The following is a 27,395-nucleotide window of genomic DNA, read 5'->3' on the forward strand; positions in this document are numbered from 1 at the left end:
AGTTTAATTGTCCGGGAAGCGATGAACGTTTCTCAAACATATTTTTTTCTTAAAATAATATTATGTCCTATTAAAAATGTTATCTTCTTAAATCAAGTGTATTATCAATTCAATTAAAAAATTATTAATTCAAAAATAAATCTAATGTTATGGGCGTTTTAACAGAAATATTAAAAAAAATAATTAATGATTTACAACCCATAACAAATTGGCGCATTTCGAAATATTACCAGAGCATAGGCACATAGTAGAGTTGTATATTTACAAGATAAATCATTAGGAGAACGATTTATTTGGAAGTATCCCGCATTTGACGTGGAAATAACTAGTTAACACGCTGGTATTAGGCACAACTAGGGATTGCAACACCGAAAGAAAATGTCAATAGCGGTTTTTCGGTATTTCTTATTGAATACCGGTATTAATACCGGTATTTCTTAATACTTTGGACGCGGAAGACGCACACGGCGCGTAATGACCAGGCGGCCGATCGATGTTATTAACGTGCATTTTAAAGGGGGCAATTAAAAAGCAATAAATATAGCTACTTATTAAAATCTTTTAAAACTATTATTTTATAGCAAAAACCTACATAACTACATTTATTATGTTGACATTTCAAAATATGTATTGATCATAATTATTGTAGAACTAGTGATTTTTACAAATAATTTGAATATACATATTGATAATTTTAACTGAAGCCCTCAAAAATTCATCAAGTGCAAACAAATCCGGCTGCAGGAAAAGCTTCTTAAATTCAAGGCTTGTACCTTCAATAATTATAGAATAATTGAACATTTTTGTCACGGATGTTTTTTATTTCGAAATAATTTTTTGATAATTCATAGCGACAATTACCTATATAAATATATTTTTGATGAAATTTGTTTTATTATTTTTTCACCTCTGTTGGATTCACTCAATATATTTGCACTTTAGCAGCACATAGCTTATAATTCATTTTCTAAATCGTAAACGAGTGTGCTTTCTTAATATCGAAAATTCCAGTATTTTGGATTTAAAAAACCGGTATTCTGATACTGATAAATATTGGAATACCGGTTTTGAAATACCGGTATTGCAATCCCTAAGCACAACAGCCGTATTGCGTTTATGAAAAAATGTTTATTTTTGTGCTTACATATTTTTGGACTGGGTACTTACCGAATGTTTTTATTTTTGTGTTTGGCCTATTTCTAATGAATTTCCAATCGTTTTTATTGATGTTTGGCTACTCGTGGATTAATTTCATTGATTTTTTCTAAAAAAACATCCACGCTGTCAGAATTAATTTTACTACATATTAGTATTTGTAAAATATTATCGTAGATGCGTAGGATTTTATAATATATTATGTTTTTACGTTTAAACGCAGTGACAAAAACATAATAATACATTTAAATTTAATACTAATTCTATCATCCAGATGTATTCACTGATTTACTTCTTTGGAATTCGAAAACGAGTTATTCATCCAGTAGCATCCAATACGAATACAAGACACCTGAAAATATTTTTTTTTCTGACCATGTCCGATCCTAATAGGATCATATGGGCCTCCACAGAGTAGAGGTTTGTATTAACAGATTTTGTTTTTACGAGAAATGGATGTCAGCCACTTGCTCTACCTATTAGGTCCATATTCTGACTCACACACAAATTGAAAAACAATATGTGTATTTGCCAGACCCAGGATTCGAACCTGGGGCCCACGGCGTGATAGTCCAACGCTTAAGCCGCGCGGCCACCGTGGGAAATAAAATTATTAGAAGGTAATTAATTTGCAAACGATGGCTGCGCGGTTTAAGCGTCGGCCTATAGCGTCTATATCGTCGTGGGTCGCAAGTACACATATTGTTCAATTTGTGTATGAGTCAAAGTATGGACCTTATAGGTTGAGCAAGTGGCTGACATCCATTTTTCGTAATAACTAAATCTGTTAATACAAATCTTCACTCTGTGGAGGCCCATAAATGATCTTATTAGATCGGACATGGCCAAAGAAGAATTAATTTGCATGCGCGCATAATGGCCGAGCGGTAACCGATCCAGTTATGTCATGGAACTCGGGTTCAAATCCTGTATTTGGAAAAATTCAAAAGTACTTTTTCAATTAGTCTTTGAACCCAGAGTGGCTAACCTAATTACATTTCTAGAAAATAATCTGTCACGATACCTGCATATTCATGAGGCATCCATGATCCACATCGGTTTGTAGAGCCAATGGAAAAAAATGAATTTCCGTAGAAATTCATGGGTGCTTAAAATGGAAGAGGCGGCAATTTAATTCTACTTAAGGGGGAGAGGCACGCCAGCAGAGAACCTAGCGGAAAAATACGTAGCTTGCAATTTAAGATTTTTTTTTTTGATAATTTACAATTTCAACTGTATTAATTAATAAATATGTATCTGAAAACATTAAAAAGATTTTTATTTTTTTTAAATTTAAAGATAAACTTGTAATTGTAAAAAAATGTAATAAAATGTGAATTCGTTGCAGGGTCACATCTTATTATTATATTATATTTTATGGTCATATTTATTATAAAAATTTAGTTTATTAAGTTTTAGATTTTTTGTCGTTTAGATTTTTGACTAATTCATCGTTTTAATATTTTTTATATTTATTTTAAAAAACATCGATTTTTATAAAAATATAAATGTGTATAACTTGAAATCCTTTTTATTTATATCGAATCGAGCTTCAATATTGGGACCATGCCTAAAATAAAATTTGATATAAGTAAATAAAAAGGATTTCAAGTTATACACATTTATATTTTTTATAAAAATCGATGTTTTTTAAAATAGATATAAAAATATTAGAACGATGAATTAGTCAAAAATCTAAACGACAAAAAATTTTAAACTTAATAAACTAAATTTTAATAATAAATATGACCATAATATAATATAATGTAATAATCAAATCAAATCAAATCAAATTTATTTATTTTACATATAATGAACATAACAAATTATAAATTCAAAGCGTTCACGACATGACATAAAATAAGTTTTAAAAATAAAAATACAGAGAATAAGAAATAAAATAAGAAAATAAATAAAATAAGTAACACAATAAAAGTAGATGGAAGCACACAGAGTGAACTTTGATAGACCCTATCTTAAAAACTTATAAAACATCATCCACCTAATTCACCCTCACGTAAGTGGAATATATCAATATCCGAAGCGATTTCATTAAACATGGTTACTGCCTAATAACCTTACTAATAAGATGTGACCCTTCAACGAATTCACATTTTATTACATTTTTTTACAATTGTAAGTTTATCTTTAAATTTAGAAAAAAAACAAAAAATCTTTTTAATGTTTTCAGATAGGTACATATTTATTAATTAATACAGTTGACATTGTAAATTATCAAAAAAAAATCTCAAATTGCAAGCTTCGTATTTTTCCGCTAGGTTATCTGTTGGCATGCCTCTCCCCCTTAAGGGTAGTCTCTGACCTACTCAAGTCAAGTGTCGTTGATAGTACCACAACATATTTTGAAATACGTCATACTTGATCTTAATCGAATGCATTTGGAACCAAATATGGCACAGTGCCATGTGTCTTAATCCGCCTATCATTCTTTTAACGATTATTATTGTAGATAACCGCCTTGTATACAGAATTACCACGAGTGATATCTGTGTAATTTTTGATCAAGAAAAATAACGTAAACGCGTTACCTTATTAACTAGTTAGAATAGCCATTCTCTGTCACTAACAAAAACAGTTTAATATTAATACTATCGACCGAAGGTACTTGATGGAATTTGAATTTAAATTCTAATGGATTTAAGTTTTGTATGCATAATTCCATTTGAGTCGTTTTTTGCGACCCGGGTTTCGCCTTTCGGCATCTTCAGGTGCTGTGTACACTCACCAAAGGTAAACACATACTGACAACGAACACTCTTAACTCTAGCTTATATAATAAATCAATACAATAAAGTAGGTAAAAACTCCATTAACTACCTATCAAGTGTCAATAATAAAAAAATACAACAAACAAAATATGAATAGTTGAAGTGTTAGTAAAAAACCTAATTTGTAAAAACCCCTATCGTATTCATAATAATACACTCGATAAGCATATTATAATAACAACATTTGCACATGTAGATATCTATTTAAAAGTGTAAAGTAGGATTTACCCCAAAACTACAAATAAAACAAAGGAATCCCAATAACATTTTGATTCGATGATTTCCAAACAATTTCAAAAGTGGAATAAGTGCACTTTTGAATTATTGGTTTCAAATGAAAATTGTGTTAATTTATAACTATGCTTATCTTGCAGACATACCAAGTTGAAAAAAATCGGAGGTCCACAGAAGAAAGAAGTTTTGGTTCAAACTGGAGCAGGATTCTTCAGATTCGAAGGTATTTTAGCAGTATAATAGTGTTATCATATTGTAATCTCTTGTTAAATTTCTGATTCTAATATAACCCTAGTCATATTTCTTTTCCATGATAGATTCATTTAACGTTTGAGACTTTCATCGTTGTTTGTTATTGTAATAGATTCAATTTAGGGTCTTCAACGCTCAACGAATCGGCTGAATGGCTAATACTCGATTATCATATTAGGTATGCTTACATACTGCAGTCTACAATTTAGAAGAGATCTTAATAATTATTTAGCTACGTATATTTTTAGACTTATACGAGGTATAAATGAGAACTCTGCCATTCTGGGCAGTATTGACCTGTGTGTGTCCCTGATAACTATCATAGAAATAGAGAGCATCAGTTGTTTATTCTCCCAGGGTTCAGAACTAACCTGCCACTGGTAATGCCAATTGGGAGGGCGATAACTATTTCCAACCAAATTGCTTAGGGTGTTGATATATTCCACTTGCGTGAGAGTGAGTTTGGGTGGACGCTATTTTATAGATTCTTAAAATAGGGTCTCCTTAGCAAACTCGGTGTACTTCTTTGAACTTCTATTTTTTTTCTTTGTATTTTCACTGCTTTTGTACGTTTATATTATGTTCTCTTTTTATTTTCATTTTTATTAATTTTCTTCTTTATAACAATGTTTCACGTGAACGTCTTAAACTTATAATTTGTAATGTCTACAATATGTTTAAAAATAAATTGAAATTGAATCATAAAAATATGTTACCTAAGTTTCGGTATGGAAATTCTTTTAAATTAATGATTATTTGCCATATAGTCCGCGACTTCACCTGTGTGAATTACGAACAAGTCTTAATTATTGTACGGATTTTTGTTTAAGGTATATCGCGATCGTTTACACGGAAGCTGCACGAATGGGAGAAGTCGCGAGGGATTGCTCCAGAAGCGTCTACGTCTGCTCTGCTGCGAGAATCTCTCGCCAGACCACCTTTGCCTTCTATCAGGACGGGTAAGAAGACATCTCCAGGAAATATTTCAGCCCATTTCTGTTTACTGGAATCTCCATTCGTTGTCTTCTACAGTCTTCTTCAGTACTATCATATCAATTCCTGTCCACCGACCCTGGAATATTATAAAAGAGGTTCTCTTATGTAGCTGGATGCCTACCATCTTTGAGGTATAAGCTACCTAATAGAATTAATTGTTTCACGTTCACTTATGTGACGATAAACTAGCAAAATTATACAGTTCGTGGAACCTTCTTCGCCATGTGCTATATACGGTTACGTGTCAATTGTACGTAAAACATTTCACCGTGGCACAGTTCGCCGTGAGCTTTCTTACCGGAAAGAGATAACCGTATACTATACGGTCTCCAATTTTATAAGATTCAATATGAACATTAATTCAATAATATTCATAGCTGATTTTATCAAAATTCATAAATTAAAGAATGAAAACCTAACTTAACCCAACCTAACCTAACAAATAATCCAGTATATCGGCTATTTTACAACGTTTTTATTAGCTCGTATTCTTGTTTGTCCGGTGGTTGTTTGTCCAGTACAAATCTTGCAATCGATGTTTAACTAACTTCCCGACTAGCTAGACATTTGAAACTTTTATTATATATCAGAACACGATGCCAATGCATTCTTTTAATACTTTTAGCCATCTTTAAGCAGAATTGAATTCATTTTCAGGTAATTCTGTTTTGTATGGAAAGTTATTTCAGAAAAATCTGTGAAAAGTAAAAGACTATTATTGGTTGCTAAGAGGGGTGGTCCTAGCAACTAAATTATTAATATGTACGTGCGCTACTATGGAAATCAAAATGAAATTTCAGTATTCTATATTAAGATTGTTTGTTTTTTATTTACTTCATATCAAGTACAAGTTTGAGCATATTGAGCATAATAATTCAACAGAAAATTTATAAAAACGTTGTATTAAAAAGTTCTTTTTATCTTGTAATTATTTAAAATTTGTTTGCTGCTGGCTTCCGAATAAACCGATAAGAATCGTGTTTTATTTAGACATGAATTTTATGCCAGTACTATACGACCCAAAGAGGTTGGACGGTTTTTAATATACTGCCATATATTGCACGGTGAAGTGTGATACGGCGAACTGCATACGTACAAGTTTCCGGACACGGCTATATACAGAGGTTTCCTTTAAACCTGCACATCCTCGTAGCACTCTGATGCCTTCCTGTCGAGGGCTTTTAATTTTAGGCTATAAAATATTCGTAAAATTCTACTGTTTTGTTAAAGGTCACGGTGCGTATCCAAGCGGTCACCAAAAGGGCGACAGAATCGGGGTTCGTCTCCAGCGGTCGCAGTCCGCAGGCAGCGTCCGCGAAGACTCTGCGCCCAACCTACTCTCTGCTTCCGCTTCCAGCCTTTCTCTAACTAGACTTGAAGAGGGTCAGGTAAAAGTCTCCAATAATTAACCACACGTATATTAGAGTATTATCTTTCAAAGGGATCATCATCAAAGTTACATATAGAAAGGACACCATATTATTACTAGCTGAGCCAGCTGGCTTTCGCCAGTCTGTCTCCCTAGGTCTTGCAGACAGCTTTTCGTCATAATGACATGGTGTTGGATTTTAATATAATTGTAAAGTATGTATAGGCGGCGCCATAGTTTTCCCTTCGGGATGGATTTTCATTCACGTCAAACAGTTTGACATTTCGCTGATTTGTCAGTTTTACGATTTGCATGTCGTCACTGCTAATACAAATTTGGATTCATATGCGTAGTCTATACTGGAGTCTGGCCTTCATAATATCGTCTGACACCATTTCAGGCTGCTATGCCTAGCAGAACATCTGGCAATGGCCGATTGCTATTACTGACATTTTAATTTTAATACAATATATGTGTAGGTATGTGCATTTAAATATGATAAATAAGTATAGATCTCAATTGTGATTATCATAAATAGCGATCCAATATAACGCGAATATGAATCTCTTTCGGGTCCCATTTACATAATAGAAAAAGGTTAGCAGCATAAAAAATAAATTTAAACATTATTTTGTTTCATTGTCTATAAAAAATAAATGCTTGCAGCCATAGAATAATATTTTAAAATCATATTTTGGCTTAAAAATTAACCTTAAGCAATACAGTTTCCCGGTGCGGGACATTCATATCGAGACAAATAAATGTTGATAAATAATAAAGCAATATTATATCTGAGTCTATTCTAGACCAATTCTGATAAGAATAGGAATTTATAAGACCTAAAGATGTGGAATCACCTTAAAGAGGCCTTCATCCAGGAGTGGATTGATACAGGTTGATGGCGATATAAATGGGTAGGTATATAAAATCACAAATTTAAGAAAAATATAGCAGTTTACACGACCAAGAAGAGTAGAATTATGTTGGTATAACCTTCATCCAGCAGTGGATTGATCTTGGTTGATGATGATAATGACGATATTTTGAATGGGTAAATATAATATCATCAATTTTGATAAATATAGCAATTCATCTAACCGACAGAAATATAAACAATTTAAAGAGGCCTTCATCCACCAGTGGATTGATTCAGGCTCATAGGCAAAATAAATAGATATAATTTAATATCACCGATTTTGATAAATACAACAATTCAAATGACAGAAAGGAGTAGAATCAGGCTAGGGAGGCCTTTATCCAGCAGTGGATGGGTTCAGGTCGATGATGATAAGAACGACAGAAATAGGTATAATATCACAAATTCGTTAAACTGATAGTAGTAGAATCAAGTTGCCGAACCCTTCATCCAGCAGTTGATTGATCCTGGTTGATGATGATGATGATGATGATATGAATATGTAGATAAATATAATATCACCGATTTTGATAAATACAGCAATTCAAATAACAGAAAAGAGTAGAAGCAGGCTAGGGAGGCTTTTATCCAACAGTGGATTGGCTCAGGTCGATGATGATAAGGATTATAGAAATAGGTATAATATCACAAATTCGTTCAACCGATAGTAGTAGAATCACGTTACGGAACCCTTCATCCAGCAGTGGATTGATGATGATGATGACGATATGAATGTGTAGATAAATAACATTTGCATTTTTAATAAATATAGAAATTAAAGACTGTTAAGAATACAATCAGCGTGGAGAGGCCTTCATCCAGCAGTGGATTTATTGAGGCTCGTGATAATAACGAATTATATTATATATATAGGTAGATAATATAATATCACTAATTTTGATAAATATCACAATTCATGTGTAAGTAAGGAGTAGAATAAGGCTGAGCAGGCCTTCATCCAGCAGTGGATAGATCCAGATTAATGGTGATAAGGACGATAAAAATAGGTAGATATTATACTATATCACAAATTTTGATTACTATAACAATTCGTATCAATTTCTTTCATTGTTTGCAATGGCAACTTTGTTAGTTTAATATGACTATATTAATCTATGGAAATTAGTAGCCTAGGTAATTAATTATTCAATAAAAAAAGAGTGCGTGAACAACCACAAAGAAGTATTTCAAAAAATCAAATTTGGAATTCAATTATGTTATTCATGGAATAATTCCACATGTTGTTGGTTAGTTTTTTTTATAATTTATTAAACCCCGCCTCAACCAAACAATAGTAGTTAAAAATATTATTCTATCTATTAAAATCCTTACAGCACATCTGTTGTGTCCGCATTAGATATAATTAATATGTTATTTAAATGTGGTAATTAAATATTCCGCGGCGAATGAGATATTAAATATCCAAAATGACGTATGATTTAATGGCATAATTTTAAATATTTCATAGACAGATGCGTATTGTGCCTTGATTTTGCCAGGGTATAATTGAATTTTAAAAACTAACCAATACCATCTGTAAATTATAGTATTATTTAAATGTAAACAAATACGTATAACTGACAAGGTTTAGTCTGCAGTATCTATGGTGGATCCACCCTACCTCCACCCATCGCCACAGCAGGATAGTCTAATTTTTCATACATTTAGATTATTGCGTTGCTACAATACGTTATATTTATTGAATGGGGGAAGATCCCATTAGATTGAAAAAATATAAAAACTATGTCTCGTACTAAGTCTTTTATGATACTCATAATTACCACTCTGAAGGAGTGTGCCCATATGCTTAGGAGCAAAAATGCTATTTTATTTTAAAATTAGTATTACTACTGAATAAATCCCAACATGTTTATTTTATTATTTAACAAACTATCTGGGGGAGGAAATAAAAATGATATTATTTTTTTCACGTACAAAAATGAAAAAGTAGTAGCTACTTACTTATAGTACCTACCTAATTATGGTGTAAAATAGTAATAATTGACTATTATTAGAATATTATTTGCCAATAACCGATAAGATATAAGCGATGTTACGGGTAATAAAGAATAAATGATACGTAATGTCATTTTTACAATATTAATAAGAAGAAACATAATTGCAATTTAATAATTATTAATAATATCGCGAATTAAATATTATTTGTAATAAACGTGACATGAATTTCACTTACCTACCTACCTAAATGTAAAAAGAATACTTTTACATAATATATCAGGATAATCAAGGTATCTGAAATTATTATTCATTGATGGTAATATTAAAATTCTCCGTTATTATTATTGTCAATGAATACACATATAATATTGCAATAAATGTCTATGCTATTTGAAATGTCACATTACTGTTCGATGTTTTCTAGGATTTTCACAAATTCTAAATTTGAAAATATTCTGACACGTCAACTAAATAAGCGAAAGAAAACAAATGACAATCATTAGTCTATTAGTTTGACAGATAAAAAGCAGTGACAAGGTTTTACATTATATTTTCGTAGTAATTAGTGAGGAAATATACATTTATTTCTTGTGTTACGCCAATGTGCCGCTTACAGATTTGAATAGTTTTGTGGAATAATCATTCTGATTTGTGAAATATCGATTATATAGATAGTATTAGGCGACATTATAATCAATTTGCGGTATATAGACAGTAAAGTAGCGAAAATGCATGGTGACGGATATAAAACGCGATTTAAAAATGATATTATCTGTAATTGTGTCGAGTTTTATCAGATTGTACCGGATTCAAATGTAAGTAGATTCGGGACTCCAAAAAATTAAGTGAATTCCATTAATAATCAACAAAATGGTATTTCAATAAAAAAGTCGGTGCGTTTTCCAAAATCTCTTAGGATAATAATATATAGGAGACTAGCTGAGCCAGCTGGCTCTCGCCAGTCTGTCTCGCTAGGTCTTGCAGACAGCTTTTCATCATAGTGACTTGGTGTTGGATTTTAATATAATAATTGTAAAGTGTGTATAGACGGCGCCATAGTTTTCCCTTCGGGATGGATTTTCATTCACGTCAGACAATTGAAAATTTATCTGATTTGTCAGTTTTACGATATGCATGTCGTCACTGCAAATACAAATTTGGAGTCATGTGCGTAGTCTATTCTGGAGTCTGGCCTTCTCAATATCATCTGACACCATTTCAGGCTGCTAAGCCTAGCAAAACAGCTGGCAATCGCCGATTGCTACCACTGTCATTTTAATTTTAATACAATATATGTGTAGGTATGTGCATTTAAATATGATAAATAGTTATACATCTCAATCGTGATTATCATAAATAGCGATCCAATATAACGCGAATATTAATCTCTTTCGGGTCCCATTTACATAATAGAAAAAGGTAAGCAGCATAAAAAATAAATTTAAACATTATTTTGTTTCATTGTCTATAAAAAATAAATGCTTGGAGCCACAGAATAATATTTTAAAAATCATATTTTGTTTTAAAAATTAATTTTAAACAATATAGTTTCCCGGTGCGGGACATTCATATCGAGACAAATGTTGATAAATAATGAAGTAATACATATTATATCTGATAAGAATAGGAATTTATAAGACCTAAAGATGTGGAATCAGCTTAAAAAGGCCTTCATCCAGCAGTGGATTGATACAGGTTGATGACGATAATGACGATATAAATGGGTAGGTACTCGTATATAAAATAACAAATTTAAAAAAATATTGCAGTTTATATGACCAAGAAGAGTAGAATTAGGTTGGGATAACCTTCATCCAGCAGTGGATTAATCTTGGTTGATGATGATAATGACGATATTATGAATGGGAAAATATAATATCAGCAATTTTGATAAATATAGTAATTCATGTGACCGACAGAAATTCAAACAACTTAGAGAGGCCTTCATCCACCGGTGGATTGATTCAGGTTCATAATGATAATGGAAAAATAAATAGATATAATATATTATTATCACCGATTTTGATAAATACAGCAATTCAAATGACAGAAAGGAGTAGAATCAGGCATGGGAGGCCTTTATCCAGCAATAGATGGGTTCAGGTCAATGATGATAAGGACGATAGAAATAGGTATAATATAGTAGTAGAATCAGGTTGCGGAACTCTTCATCCAGCAGTGAATTGATCCTGGTTGATGATGATGACGATATGAATATGTAGATAAATGTAATATCACCGATTTTGATAAATACAGAAATTCATATCACAGAAAGGAGTAAAATCAGGCTAAGGAGGTCTTTAAGTAGTGGATTGGTTTAGGTCGATGATGATGATGATGACGATATGAATATGTAAATAAATATAATATCACCGATTTTGATAAATACAGAAATTCATATGACAGAAAAGAGTAGAATCAGGCTAGCGAGGTCTTCATTAAGCAGTGGATTGTTTCAGGTCGATGATGATGATGATGATAATGATGATAATGACGATATGAATATGTAAATAAATATAATATCACCGATTTTGATAAATACAGCAATGCATATGACAGAAAGGAGTAGAATCAGGCTAAGTAGGTCTTTAAGTAGTGGATTGGTTCAGGTCAATGATGATGATGATGACGATATGAATATGTAAATAAATATAATATCACCGATTTTGATAAATACAGCAATGCATATGACAGAAAGGAGTAGAATCAGGCTAAGGAGGTCTTTAAGTAGTGGATTGGTTCAGGTCAATGATGATGATGATGACGATATGAATATGTAAATAAATATAATATCACCGATTTTGATAAATACAGAAATTCATATGACAGAAAAGAGTAGAATCAGGCTAGCGAGGTCTTTATTAAGCAGTGGATTGTTTCAGGTCGATGATGATGATGATGATAATGATGATAATGACGATATGAATATGTAAATAAATATAATATCACCGATTTTGATAAATACAGCAATTCATATGACAGAAAGGAGTATAATAAAGCTAGGGAGGTCTTTATTAAGCAGTGGATTGGTTTAGGTCGATGATGATGATGATGACGATATGAATATGTAGATAAATATAATATCACCGATTTTGATAAATACAGCAATGCATATGACAGAAAGGAGTAGAATCAGGCTAAGGAGGTCTTTAAGTAGTGGATTGGTTCAGGTCAATGATGATGATGATGCCGATATGAATATGTAAATAAATATAATATCACCGATTTTGATAAATACAAAAATTCATATGACAGAAAGGAAGAGAATTAGGCTAAGGGGGTCTTTATTAAGCAGTGGATTGGTTCAGGTATATGATAATGATGATGATGATGATGACGATATGAATGTGTAGATACATAATATCACAGATTTTGATAAATACATACATTCATATGACAAAAGGAGTAGAATCAAGCTAGGGAGGTCTTTATTAAGCAGTGGATGGATCCTGGTTGATGATGATGATGACGATATGAATATTTAAATAAATATAATATCACCGATTTTGATAAATACAGAAATTCATATGACAGAAAGGAGGAGAATTAGGCTAAGGGGGTCTTTATTAAGCAGTGGATTGGTTCAGGTATATGATAATGATGATGATGATGATGACGATATGAATGTGTAGATATATATAATATCACAGATTTTGATAAATACATACATTCATATGACAAAAGGAGTAGAATCAGGCTAGGGAGGTCTTTATTAAGCAGTGGATGGATCCTGGTTGATGATGATGATGACGATATAAATATGTTTTTAAATATAATATCACCGATTTTGATAAATACAGCAATTCATATGACAGAAAGGAGTAGAACCGGGCTAGGGAGGCCATTATCCAGCAGTGGATTGGTTCAGGTCGATGATATAAGAATGATAGAAATAGGTATAATATCACAAATTCGTTAAACCGATAGTAGTAGAATCAGGTTGCGGAACCCTTCATCCAGTAGTGGATTGATCCTAGTTGATGATGATGATTATGATGACGATATGAATATGTAGATAAATAACATTAGAAATTCAATACTGTCAAGAATACAATCAACGTAGAGAGGCCTTCATCCAGCAGTGGATTTATTGAGGCTCTTGATAATAATGGCATTATATATAGATAGGTAGATAATAATATTATATCACTGATTTTGATAAATATAACAATTCATGTGTAAGTAGGGAGTAGAATAAGGCTGAGGAGGCCTTCATCCAGCAATAGATAGGTCAAGATTGATGATGATAGGGACGATAAAAATAGGTAGATATTATACAATATCACACATTTTGATGACTATAACAATTCGTATTAATTTCTTTTATTGTTTGCAATGGCAACTTTGTTAGTTTAATATGACTATCTGATCTATGGAAATTAGTAGCCTAGGTAATTATTCAATAAAAAAAGATTGAGTGAACAGCCACAAAGTATTTAAAAAAAATCAAATTTGGAATATCACGTTATCTATGAAATGGCCGTCAGTGGCGTACCCCGCTGTCAAAAGATATTATACGTAGTAAATTGTACCAAGATTATGGTTTTTCACCGGAAAAAAGTGCGCCAATGCCTACATTACGATATTTGAATAAAAATAATCGAATCCGTTTGTCAAATAAAGGATTAGAAGGTCTTAAGCGACGAAGACGTCATTCTGCTGTATGTTAAAAGAAGTATGGCGAATTGTATACGCTATATGAGAAAATATCAGTTATAAACGTCACGAACCTGTAAAATCATTGAAAATTTCTGAAATGTGGTCAATTCAAACGGTAGATGAATCGGTATCGCACATTTTGAAGTGAAAATGTAAAAATAACAATAAAATGTCGCTTAAATGAGCTGTTGGTGTATTTTCCAAAATCTCTTACGATAATAATAATGAAAGATACTGAGATATCCGCTTCTGCTTCCAGCCTTTCTCTACCCAGACTTGAAGAGGGCGAGGTAAATTAATAGTCTCCAATTAACCACCATATTAAAAGTATTATCTTTCAAAGAGATTATCATCCAAGTTACATATTGAAAGGACACCATATTATATAGTCTTATGCGCGAATTATATTATGGTGCATGTCGTCTACTATCACGTGACGTCACAGTAAGCTGCCACTACGGGAAAAAATGTGTTATGTCTTATGTCGTTTTTCTTGGTGTTTAAAATGCCGTAGCACATTTTGAACCTTTAAACGAACATTATCAGTTAGAAAAATCTGCCGAAATCACCAGAACTACAATGAGGTCACCCCACGTTGAACTGCACTGCATCGACACCTGCGCTTTTCGACTGTCATGTCAAAATCACGTTTTTCTTTTGTTTTTAGCGGTTGGCACTATGTATTTTCTATTAGAATGTTGTCTATTATCTATGGTCTGCAGGATGGGATCTGTTCAAAATATTATCTATGGATGTCATGTCGCACGTAATTAATTGAAATTAGCAAGAATAATAATAATTAAAATTACTAATACATAATAGTTGGCACTCTTCATCAATGTCATTCTTCAGTGAATTTACAGAGATTGTGATCGTTCAAAATATCCTGCAAAATGTCGAAACCATATACTAAATTTGTCGCCGCAATAGCGTGACAGTTGGCGACATGCACCTCAATTTGATCACAACTTTATACTTAAGTATAGGAAAATAAAGCATAAATTAGTATTTTAACGTTAATGATTAAATCAATTTCAATACATTTCAGAGAAAAAGAATGAAAGCTTATTTAAAATGAATTTGCAACGCGAAATTGATTGCAGCTCATTAAAGCATTAAATAGCTATAATAATCCTTTTCACCTTCCCTTAATTTATAAAACATCCATCTGTTTAGAAGAGCCCTCTTTAACATCTCTGGTCAAGTCAATACCTACCTACTGTATTTTCAGGCATCTGATGCGGACGGTGGCGATGACTCATTCCTTTCCAGCGAAATCATCGGCAAGACCAGCTCGCTGGCGGCACCGACAGATAGCGAATCAGACGGCGACGGTGGTCCCGGAGCCGTGCTTGTGGAAGTCGAAGACGAGGTGGAGGAGACTGCTGCGCCGCTGGTGGCTTGCTCTCCAAGGGTCGCCCCCCAGACGCCCGTTTACAGATATGGCGTTGCGCAGGAGAGGCATAGAGCATGGTAAAACACAAGCTTTGACTAGCTAACTAATGCATTCTGAAACCATGTGTATTATTCTTAAAATAACAAAATAATTTAATCAAAAGATTATTAACTACGTTGAAACTAAAATTGTATTGAATAGAATAGTCTTTCACTTCGATAACATTAAAGTATATATGTATATATTTTTAATACATTAGCTGCATTATGTTTTTTAAGTGAAAACTCGGAAGGGAAGCTATCCCCTATAGCTCACGCCGCACCAATTCCGCCTCATCCTTGCACAGAGCAAATCTCGGGACTACGTGAAGCCGTCAATTTGTTACTTCTAGAAGAAGAAGCAGTACAAAAATTTCTCAACGGCCTTGGAAATATTAACGATCGATGTGAAGATGTTTTGCAACAGATTGAGGAGTTAAAAGGTACCTAACATTTAAAAAACACTATGTACTACCCATTTTTTTTTTATTTAACCCTGTCATACTCCAGTTTCGGATCATAAGGAACAAACTTAAGACTCTTGCTATGTAACGCGTATAAATTGATTTCATTGCATCGCTGATGGGTGAGGGAGGGTCAGTCATGGCAAGGGAATCAATGGCGTTTTGTCACAAAAACCATTATGTCACATTTTTGTTTGCATGTTACACAAAGCGGCTTTTCCGATCAAGAACTCGAGAAAGTATGACGGTTGTACCAGCGTAACTCTAGGATTCCGCTGAGTCATCGATCTTAATATTTGGTCAGATACCACGCCTCACAGCCTTGCATGTCCACGTGAACCATATGAACAACTAGCAATAATTGCCAGTTAAAATAAACCAATTATTGGCGTTAAAAATACTACGACAACTTATCTGCGGTACTAATTTGATGAACGAAACCCCCTCCATATTATAATATACCCATGTGAAGCTCACTCGAAAGATCAGCACCGCCAGGAATTGTAGGACGAGTAACCAGAGGATAGATTTTCTTTTACCTCATGAGAGGGGTTGGCTTTAATGCACACAAGGGTTTCGTCATTGCAGCATCCAGAAAAGGAACCTCTTTATCCAAGTTGGAGGTGAACGCGTTTAAAATGAACGCCATCCATATTATGTTTCAATATTTTTTAAATCTTGTATTTTACAGGGCAAGCAACAAGAGCAGTTACAAAGATTGGTGAATTAGAAAGAAGGGTTGGCCGTTTGACAAAAGAAAAAGAACTCTTAAGGGTAAATATAGAATAGTCTTAACATCTTATTAATTAACTGATTGAAAATTAACACGATTGTCATTAAATGGAATTCGTTATGCTTTTAGAATACTCTGAAAACTCGTCTGCAACATTTCAACGAAAATGCGTCTTTATTTTGCATTAGTGCAGAATCTTTTAGGAAAACTTGCGAAGATTCAGCCGACTATAAATCAAGCATTGCAAATGATTTCGCTCAAAAGGTATTCCATTGCGTTGTTATTGTATAGAAACTAAACTAGGTACTATTTTTTCAATAATTACATCGTTTTTTATGCTTACAGGTAGAAACATTTAATAATCGATGTTTGTCGAGGCTTGAATCTATGAGCAAGCGAAAAATAGATTCCGTCAATCTATCTGAAGATATAAAAACGCTTTTAAAAACTATCGAAGGACTTCAGTCCGAATGCAACAAGTGCAACTTAAAACGAAGGGATAGCAACTTGTGTATATCATATACACTAAAAAGACCCAAAATTAAAGAACAAATTAGCGGTACCCAGCAAAATAAGGAAACCAATTTTGCAGTAAAAGCACAAGCTGAGTCTAAACCACCGCACGAACAAAACATCAAAGTCACTGCGAGCGCTTCTTGCGATGTGAGTGTTACAATCTGTAATCCGGATGACGATACGCAAATTCAGAAAGAAGCGAAAGACGGCAGCGGTTCAAATGAGGAATCGAAAGGTGCGAAGAAGAAAATGAAAGAATTGATCGACAAAAATCAGACGAACAGTGCCAAAAGAAAAACCAAATCGAGACAGAGACTGGAGAGAGAAAAATCGATACATTCCGAAAGTGATACAGAAGGTGATATTAGTACAGTAACGATTGAATTTCCTCGGAGACGAAAACTTCTGAGGACTAGACGCACGTCCGATACCCATGTCGCATATCCTCGCCAGAATAGCTTCGAAAAGCAATCCAATACCGACTCCGGAGATAATGTTTTTGTATTAAAACTTAAATCCAATACGCAGACTGACCAGTCAGCTACAAATACTGATAAAGATTCTCCCATGCCAGATAAAAGAGCAATAATTACGAAGAAGAGATCTTTAGATAGTGCCCTTTCAAAATCAAAAGGTTCCTCATTAGAAAAAGGAGATTCCGTCGAAATTTTGTTGTCACCGGACCAAATTTGTATCGATATTCCTCATGAGGGTATCGAATTTCAGGCAGAGAGCAATGGAAATACTACTCCTGACGTGTTCGTCAAGACGACCAGGAAAATTTTCTCGCCTGTCCGAAGGGACAGTAAAGGAAAAACGAAAGCAGTTATAGGAGTAAACTTAGAGGACATTGCGAGTTCTATAGAAAAAAGTAAAGCTGATCTAATACATTGCCAAGAAGAAGCGGACGAAAACTTACCAGATATTGTTATCAACAATGAAAGAAAATTCGAATCTCAAATATCTAGAGAAGCTGCTGTAATTGCACAAAGCAATAGTAACTATGAATCGTTTATTCCTTCAGAATTGAGAGGTTCGCCAAAATTGGATGAACAAACCAGAAGACAGTTCAGCATTGTCACCAGTGAGTCACTCGGTAATATCAGGTCGCATACGCCATCTCCCCTTTTCCTCAGAAAACAAGCGCAACTAAACAGTTCATCCAGAACATTATTGGGAAGTAGAAATGCCTCCGACGAATCGATATACCATTCAAAAGACGTATTACCGGTGAGAAGAGGATCCGGAGAGAGGTTTCTAGGCGGGTGCAAAGGAAGTCCGATACTATCGCGATCCAGTACTCAAAGTATTCCGGGAACCTCTAGTGCTTTGCCTCCGTTACCGGCTTCACCACCGTCATCACGCCGGGACAAGCATCTGGGAAAAGAAACTGCTCCGTCTATTAGAATTATGATACAAAAGTACAACATGAAATTGAATGAAGAAGGTGAGCGCCAAATTTTAAGTTGTTTTAAGAGATTTATGACTTCACTGAATTGAAATCTATCCTTTATATTATGATTGCATATCAACTCATTATCTCAGTCATTCTAGATTCATTGAAGTACGAATGCCTCTCCTTGATATCTACATCCTATTCGGGTTTACATTCAGGACTGGATTTACCATAGGGCTAAAGAGGCTATAGCCCAGGGCCCCCGAATCGATTAGCACCCGAGTGCTGTACACAGAACAGATAATAAATAGAATTCCGATAGGCTATATACCAATACAGTACATTTTGACGCAGGTTTTTGAATGTGTGAGTGTCCTACGAAAATGAACCACGCATTATAGACGTGCAATATTGTATAATCAGTGTAATACACCAATATTAAATGAGCGTCAATGCATAAACCGAGAGCACTTGTCAGTATTCGACTTATGACGTATTCTTGACACGTGTTTAAATTTATCCCGGATTATTCCTTACTCGAGATCTTGCCTGCTTCTTCTTACCCGTTAGGTATTTCAGTTCCCATTATTTCTGAGTTCTCTGGTACCCTAGCACTAAAAATAAATAAAATAAAGTATAAAGAAACTAAGTACCATTTATTTTGAAATAACGTTTTGATCACGTTTTAAGGCCCTTTCAATACTTTTTAGCTCAGGGACTATTCAAGTGTAAATCCGACTCTGCTTACACTACCAGGTACTTCATTGATTACGCGTGCTTGTGATCACACTTTAGATAGTCCAGTCTCTTCTGGATTCCACTGGTTGATTCAAGTTGTCCAGCGATCATCTGGTCATCGAGCGATATACCTACCCATTTCCATTTCAAGATTTCCATTTTCTTTAAGATTGTTTATTATATTAATATTATTCATGATAATATGCATATTATATCATTATTATTTAGGAGGACGTGGTAAAGTGATTATAATTGATATTTTAAGGAAACGATCCAAAACCCCAGGGAGGGGCAAGTACACCACCATGGCGATCTCCAAGATCTCAGGAGCGATTCGCGCATGACACAAATAGGTCAATCCACCACCCCGGCGTAAGGTAAATTAAAACCTATTTACCTATCATGGTATAAAATGAACACCATTGACTAAAAATAGTCTTGGATAAAAATTGATTCTAAATCAAAACATATACTTAACTATTTCTTTTATTCAACGAATAATTCACAAGATTTAAGAATGTACCATTCACGACCGTGCCCACGACGTCGGTTAGTAATTTAAGTAATAGGTATCTACTTTGATTTAATAAACAAAAATCGATTGCCAAAGTAGCTTGATTTAGAAGAGCGCTGATAAGTAGGTGTTAAAAGTTAAAATTTGTCGCAATTAGTATGTCACCGCGTAGCATAGAGGTAATGCGCGGATGGGGCGTAAACTCGGGAGATGCAGGGTTCGATTCCCTGCCAGGGTGGCTTATTTTTTTCAAAAAAGATTTTTTCTATTAGTTATAGGTAATATATTTTCTCAGAAAGTTTTTTTTCAAAATTATGTATGTTCAAAACGTATACCTACATTGCACTATGGACTTTTATTCACGATCTACATTCCGTTTTTGCTGCTTTTTGATGCTTAGTCATATTTATGCGTTATGCATATAAGTATTTGCCTCCTAATATTTTTCAGATTATTAAAAAAATTATAACTGTATATACCGAAGATATTAATATAATTATTATAATAAGTTACCTAGTCAACTATTTGAATTAATTGTAGATTAGTGTGAAGATTGCACGTGAATAATGCACTTTTGCCAATTAAATGGAAATACAGTACACTCTCAATAATCAGCCGCTCAATTATCCGACAACTACTATAATCCGCCGTTATTTTTACTAGTTGAAAGCACAAAATCAAGCGCTATAATTCGCCGGTATACGATTGTCAAATTCAGTCGTCCGCCGCTTACAAGTATAGGTACAACGCTTCCCCTTCATAAAATCGCGAAGAAAGTAATGTACCAGGGAGGAAAGTGCCCAAAGACCGCATCACTATAATTATGACGTCCTCCAATTCAACCGGGACACACAAAATGAAGCTTTTCGTCATAGGGAAAATCAGGAATCCTAAGCCATTCAAGAATATCTGCCTCACTGAACAACTGGTTGTGTCAAATGATTTACTGTTTAATATTTAGTTAATAAACTTAGTTTTTAATATGTATAATTTAGTAAATACTTGATTTTGATTATAAATTAAACCGTAATTTTCTAGTACGAATTTCTCAAAAAAACTATTTTTACGAAATACCTGTTTTAATTTTTACCATATTTTGTATGTGTGCACTATAATCCGCCGCTTTCACTAATTGGACACTTGTCTGGTTTTTGGGGTAGCGGATTACTGAGAGAGTACTGTATTTGCTTCTTTCGCCTATCCATAGATTGTACAAATATAAAAATTGCCTAATTTGATTTAATTTACAAAGCCATTACGATATTATGTTTTCAGAAACAATCCTTTCTTTGACAAAGAAGTTCAAAAATCGGCGAGTGCATCACAAATCATGAAGCAAAACAATCAAAAGCAACCAAGAAACTATGGCTACTCGAGAGAAAACATCAGCGACAGCTCCGAAATGACTCCTCCGCTTCCCAAAAAACTCCTAAGAGGTATTCTGAAGAGTTCCAGCGCCGGGTCACTCAAAACCACATCGCCCCTCTGCAGAAGAAAAGAATACATCCAACCAGACCACCGCCCTTCAGAAATACCGACAACAATAGCAGAGATTCCACGAAATTTAGATCGATACCAGAACGAGGCAGTAACCGCCAGACCTGCGGTCAGAAATATCGAGACATCGGTGGGACCAAATTTAGAAAGTCATAAATTAACGAGAAACGAAATGAGCACTCCGAGAACACTGGAGACGTATGGAAAAAAGATTGATTCAGATTTGTTACGGCTGGCCAAGTCGAAGTCATGCCTGCCGATGGCTCCGGTGGAGACAGATTCAGTTTACTTATCATCGGACTCTTCCTGCAGCAGAGCCATGAAGCTGAAGGAAGCAAAAGAGAAATTCTTGGCTTCGGGTTCAAAAAACAACGGCAACTGCGACGAGATTGGAATGAAGAAAGGCCGCAATTCATCCAGTCATGTTGACTTAGCAGGAAATAGGTGGGTCAAATTGCCTATATCTTCTTGTTCTTTATTGACCATGTCCGCTTCATAGTTGAAGATTTACACTGTACGACGCCTCCATGGATTCTTGTCACTCACCAGTTTTCGAGCATCTCTTGTTATGTGATTGTTGTTACGGTTGAATGCCAATATCAAACCTACTGCGTCGTTTTTTCTCGCTCGGCAACCCCCCCCCCCCCCCCACTCCTGAGATTGTTTTTTTGTTTTTAGAATTATTAATAACTATGTCCTTGCTTTTTCGTACAAGGTGGTTGTTAATATTTTTGAACAATCACAAACTTCCAGGCTTTGAGAACGTCACATAAATATTGTGTTCTCACCGGGAATCGAACCCAGAACCCTCGGGTGGAAGGCAAGCGCCTTTAGTACTGCACCACGAGACCCACCATCCTGAAATTGTTGTATTTTCTGTCAACCCCATGAAATTAATATGGTATGTTTATAATAATAGTTTTTGTGCTTATTTTTCTAGATTAAGTCAAATTAGTTGTGGCAGCGACACCAGCTATGAAGGGAATTCACTCATCATTCCAGCCAAGCCGAGTTCAGGAAGGGATCTAGACGGAACACTGTTGATGAAATCTGCATCCGTCGGCATGATCAACGTGGAGCGAGACGCCTTCGACAAGTTCAACAAGGAGAAAGGCTACGAGTCGCTACCGAGAAACCAGAGTAACCTGACCGAAGGCTCGGACCAGCCTTCAAAGTCTGGAAGTAGATTCGGACTCTCAAATCTGGCGTCGAAATTCAGGAAAGTTCGAATGCGGAAAGGAAAACAAAATCAAAACAAACCACAGGAGCCAGGTCAGAAGACTGGCGAAAAAGAAAAGCTGAACACCATCACGAAGCTGTGTCGGCAGAGTCTGCTGGTGAATCTGCAAGGAGATCGCGATCGTGATCGCACCGAGAGACCGCGGAAGGGGTCGTGTCAGCATTGCGGGGAGAGCGTCGAAGGCTCGCAGACCAACATGTCGATAGTCTCGGCCGGACGGACCGGCGGCGCCGTGGCGGTCGGTAGCGAAAGCTTTTTCGCAGCGGTCGACCGCGGTGTCTGTCGCAGCATCTCGATGCCAGATGGCGCTGGCTGCAGTCGAAATTCTTGAAATTTACTATTTATAACCATACCAATATTAGATAATAATATTTTTATAAATAGGTATTTGATTTTTTCGACTTGCAAGTATTTTGTAATTTTATTATTATTATATGCAATAGCGAAGGGTGGAGGTAGGCTGTTAAGATCCAACATAAATAGTGTACATTAAACTTTGTCAGTTATTCGTATTTGTTTTTAATGAACTAAGACAACAATTTACAGATGGTGTTGGTTAGTTTTTAAAAATCAATTAAACCTTACCTCTAAAACATATTCGTTTTGGTATGTTATGGGCAATTCGAAAAAATAGTGCACACTTTTTCATTCATACATTTTTTGTTTTCGATAAATTAAGAATACACATTACACACGTTGTTGCTTAGTTTATTCAAATTATAGACCAAACCATTTAGATACAAAATATTATTCTATCTATCAAATATCCAAAATAATGCATGATTTAGATATTTTATAAATAGAAGATTATTTTTTGACTATTATATAATAATGGCATGGTTTTCGCAGTGTTTAATTGAATTTAATGAATTTAACCAACAACATCTTTAAATTGTAGGCTTAGTTCAATGAAAACAAATACGTATGAGTGATAGAGTTTTTTGTATATAATTTATATCGGATCTTCACAGCCTCCCTCCACCCTTCGGCCACTAAAGAGATTCACTGAAGGAATTACGAGACGAGCAAACAATATTCGTGATAAATGAGCAAACGTTGAACAATACTATTTATGATTTATTTTAATCAATAATTAGTTATGTCTAACCATAGATATATTTTTATTGCATTTAAATACATACATTGATTTTTCCAAGTTAAAAGTTTAAAATCTTTTGTTATCTAATCATAGTTGAAATACTGTGACAAACGATACATTATTAGTATGTTTGGGATAGTTTTATAAATAATAATGCGAATGGAGTTTTTTTTTTAATTTATAGATATTTGGATTCCAATTGAAATCGTCTGGAATAACGGAAATACCAAATAATACTCAATCTGCAGATGTTATGCTGATAAAACGTCGATTATAATTTTTATTATTTTATTTTACAACGTTTTTCTTAGCTCGTATTCTTATTTGTCCGGTGGTTCTTTATCCGGTACAAATCTTGCAATCGATTTTTAACTAACTTACCGACTAGCTAGACAGTTGAAACGTTTAGAATATATCAGAACACGATGCCAATGCATTTTTAGTCATCTTTAAGTAGAATTGAATTCTAACCATTTTGCATACAATTTGAGACTAAAAATGAAAGGGGGACGTTACTAATAAGCTTTCTTTTTTTAAGCGTCAATACCGAGGCTTTGATTGCGACTCGCTGTCATCTTGAGCCGAGCAGGTCCTCACTCCGATTCTGTTAAAGAACTTTACAATTTTGCCAAGCTCTTCCGTCTTACCCACCGCCAGGGCACCTTTCAATTCGTCGACATTCTCAAAGATATCCCCAATTCGTAGCTGTACTCTGTGTCGTTCATATTTGAGGAATTGTACTGCTATAATATGTACAATGTCCTCCAAAACATGACATTTATCGCAGAGCTGCGAATCGATTCTTCCCATGAGGACATCAAATCTTTTACGCATTGTGTGACCTGTTCTTACCATAAAATGATAAACTATAAGCAATATTGTATAGGTACGTATATAAATTTTGCCTTACAATTTGTTAGTAATTTCTAAAGGAATAAATAATGTTATATTTTTGTTATAATATCAACATTGTGTTGAGAATTTATGTAGGTACCTGTAGGTATGAACTAATAACACAAATTCCTAACAAACATACCTTTCCGAATGCGATGATATTTAAAATATAATTATTATATTGTATGTACCTAATGTCAATTTGTTAAAATTCAACATGTTCTAAATTTACATAAGTTTAACAATAATAATTAATATTATAGTGGATTATGTACTTTGAATTGTACAATAACTTTTCATTATTAATTAAGTTATTTGTTTAAAATAGTTATATATTATGTAGAGTATAAAAATAAATTTAAGTTGCTATTACATTAAATTATAGTTTTGGACCATATTTTTACTGTTGACTTGATGTGATTTTGACAATAAAGATGCATTTATTATGAACAAAATATTATTAACAAAATGATGGCTTATTATCACAATAATTATAATTCGTAATAATATAGTGTTAGAATGGTAATGGGACGACTGGCCTCCGGACAATTGGACGCCGCACTGTCGTAGACACGTGTAGACGAGGTATTTTAATCATTTTCTATCTACTATTTAGTAGTTTGAATTCATTTTACTCTTAACATAACGTATTCTTTATCGCGGATTGAGAATTACCATGCCCAAGGCTTTATATAAAATAAAAAAACTCTTTTTTCGTTGGAACTTAAACATATGCACGATTAAATCATTGTTTACGTCTGCATATTTACATTCTCACCAACTATTAAATCATAATATAATCATTGAAATATAAATAATAATATTGAATATTTTTTTTAAATTACCTATAAGTACCTAACGTCTATTTATTTTCGAATTCCGTGGCGTCCAGTTGTCCGGTGCCAAATCGTCTTAGACCCGTTAGAACTTAGTTACTATTACTAACATATCGAGCGTTGAAATGTATTTTTTTAATATACGATAGTCATAATTATTTATTTATTATTATCATCTGTTATGGCACATTTAATAATATACAAGTATTAATATTTCTGTTGCCAAAAAATATTTTTGTATCATAATAGTACCTATAAAATACATATTATTGAAGTTAAACGTACAGGAGGCCTTTCATTCATAGGACAAAACACGCTATCCTTGTAATATATTTTTTACTTCCTATATATTATTATAAGTTTATAGGTTTTCTAAATACGAGATTCTTCCACTTATAGTCTTCGATACGAACGACACAACCGATATACCTAACAATTTAAAAGTGGGGCTGTAAATGGCAGCGGCGAAGGGTAGAGCTACGCTGTCTAGATCCAATAAAGATAGTGCACACTAAACTTTGTCAGTCATATGTATTTGTTTTCATCGAAATAGGACTACCTTTATAGGTGGTGTTAATTAGTTTTTTTATATTCAAGTAAGCCCTGCGGAAACCAAGCCGCAATAGATAATAGTCAAAAAAATAATCTTTTTTTCGTCAATTTATAAATATAATAATAATTTTTATCTATTATAGTTTAGTTTAGGCAGAGCATAATGAATTTAAAAAAATGAACCAACAATATGTGTAATAATATGTATTCTTAATCGAACGGAAACAAACACGTAGGTATGAATGAAAAAGTGTGCACAATTATTATGTCGTATCGCCCAAAATATACCAAAACCATTATGGTTTGGTTTAGGCAGGGTTTAATTGATTTTTAAAAACTAACCAACACCATCTGTAAATAATTTTAGTCTTAGTTCAATAAAAACAAATACGTATGACAAACAAAGTTTAATGTGCACTATTTATGGTAGATCTTAACAGCCTACCTCCACCCTTCACTACTGGCAAATGATTTAGACTAGTCATTATAGTATACCAAAATTAAAAAAAATATGTGTATTTCTCACGATTTTTTGCTGCTGTATCATTACTGGAAGTTTATTGGTATATTAAAGATTTTGATTAAATGCATGGATTCACTCGGAAAATTAAAGTTTGATTATATTTTTTATCGTAGGGGGTCTCAAAATCAGTCGGTGCGTCATCACCATTTGCCCTACAATCCAATGTGGACGGCCGCCTCTAGAGTTAAGATTTTATTTACAGAACGTGGTTGTTAAACTATCACTTTAGCTATTAAGACCATGCTTAATTTCAAACATATATTGCACGGAAGTCTTTAATAGATTTCGAGTGCCAAATTTGCCATTATATAAATAATAAATTTTTAACATACTTAATATAGTTCATTCGCACCGCAAGGATGATGGATTTTTTAAACCATGTCCGATCCAAATAGGATCATATGGGCTTCCACAGAGTGGAGATTTGTTTTAACAGATTTTTGTTTTTACGAGAAATGGATGTCAGCCACTTGCTCAACCTTTTAGGTCCATACTCTCAGTCATAAACAAAATGAAAAACAAGATGTGTAATTGCCAGACCCAGGATTCGAACCTGGGACCCACGACACTATTTAGGTGAATGGAATATTACCTGCATCTTCTTCTTCTTAGTTAGGACGACATGACTGA

The 27,395-nt window shown here is 33.9% G+C and overlaps 1 protein-coding gene across 1 annotated transcript in view; it reads left to right on the forward strand.

Annotated features, from left to right (window-relative positions):
• The window catches only part of LOC147073066 (uncharacterized), a 101,723-nt gene extending 75,758 nt beyond the window's left edge, over window positions 1-25,965 (forward strand). The window contains exons 7-17 of the mRNA XM_085945275.1: window positions 4,319-4,401; window positions 5,261-5,389; window positions 6,657-6,814; window positions 15,561-15,802; window positions 16,004-16,206; window positions 16,919-17,001; window positions 17,090-17,224; window positions 17,306-18,923; window positions 19,876-19,987; window positions 21,400-22,065; window positions 22,562-25,965. Coding sequence (XP_085801401.1) covers window positions 4,319-4,401; window positions 5,261-5,389; window positions 6,657-6,814; window positions 15,561-15,802; window positions 16,004-16,206; window positions 16,919-17,001; window positions 17,090-17,224; window positions 17,306-18,923; window positions 19,876-19,987; window positions 21,400-22,065; window positions 22,562-23,192 — 4,060 coding nt within the window. The 3' untranslated portion in view covers window positions 23,193-25,965. The remainder of the gene's footprint in view (window positions 1-4,318; window positions 4,402-5,260; window positions 5,390-6,656; window positions 6,815-15,560; window positions 15,803-16,003; window positions 16,207-16,918; window positions 17,002-17,089; window positions 17,225-17,305; window positions 18,924-19,875; window positions 19,988-21,399; window positions 22,066-22,561) is intronic.
• Window positions 25,966-27,395: the final 1,430 nt, after the last annotated feature.

Source organism: Rhyacophila brunnea, unplaced genomic scaffold (assembly GCF_057557595.1).
Source record: "Rhyacophila brunnea isolate RB1 unplaced genomic scaffold, BYU_Rbru_1.0 scaffold_18, whole genome shotgun sequence".
NCBI classification, from domain to species: Eukaryota; Metazoa; Arthropoda; class Insecta; order Trichoptera; family Rhyacophilidae; genus Rhyacophila; species Rhyacophila brunnea.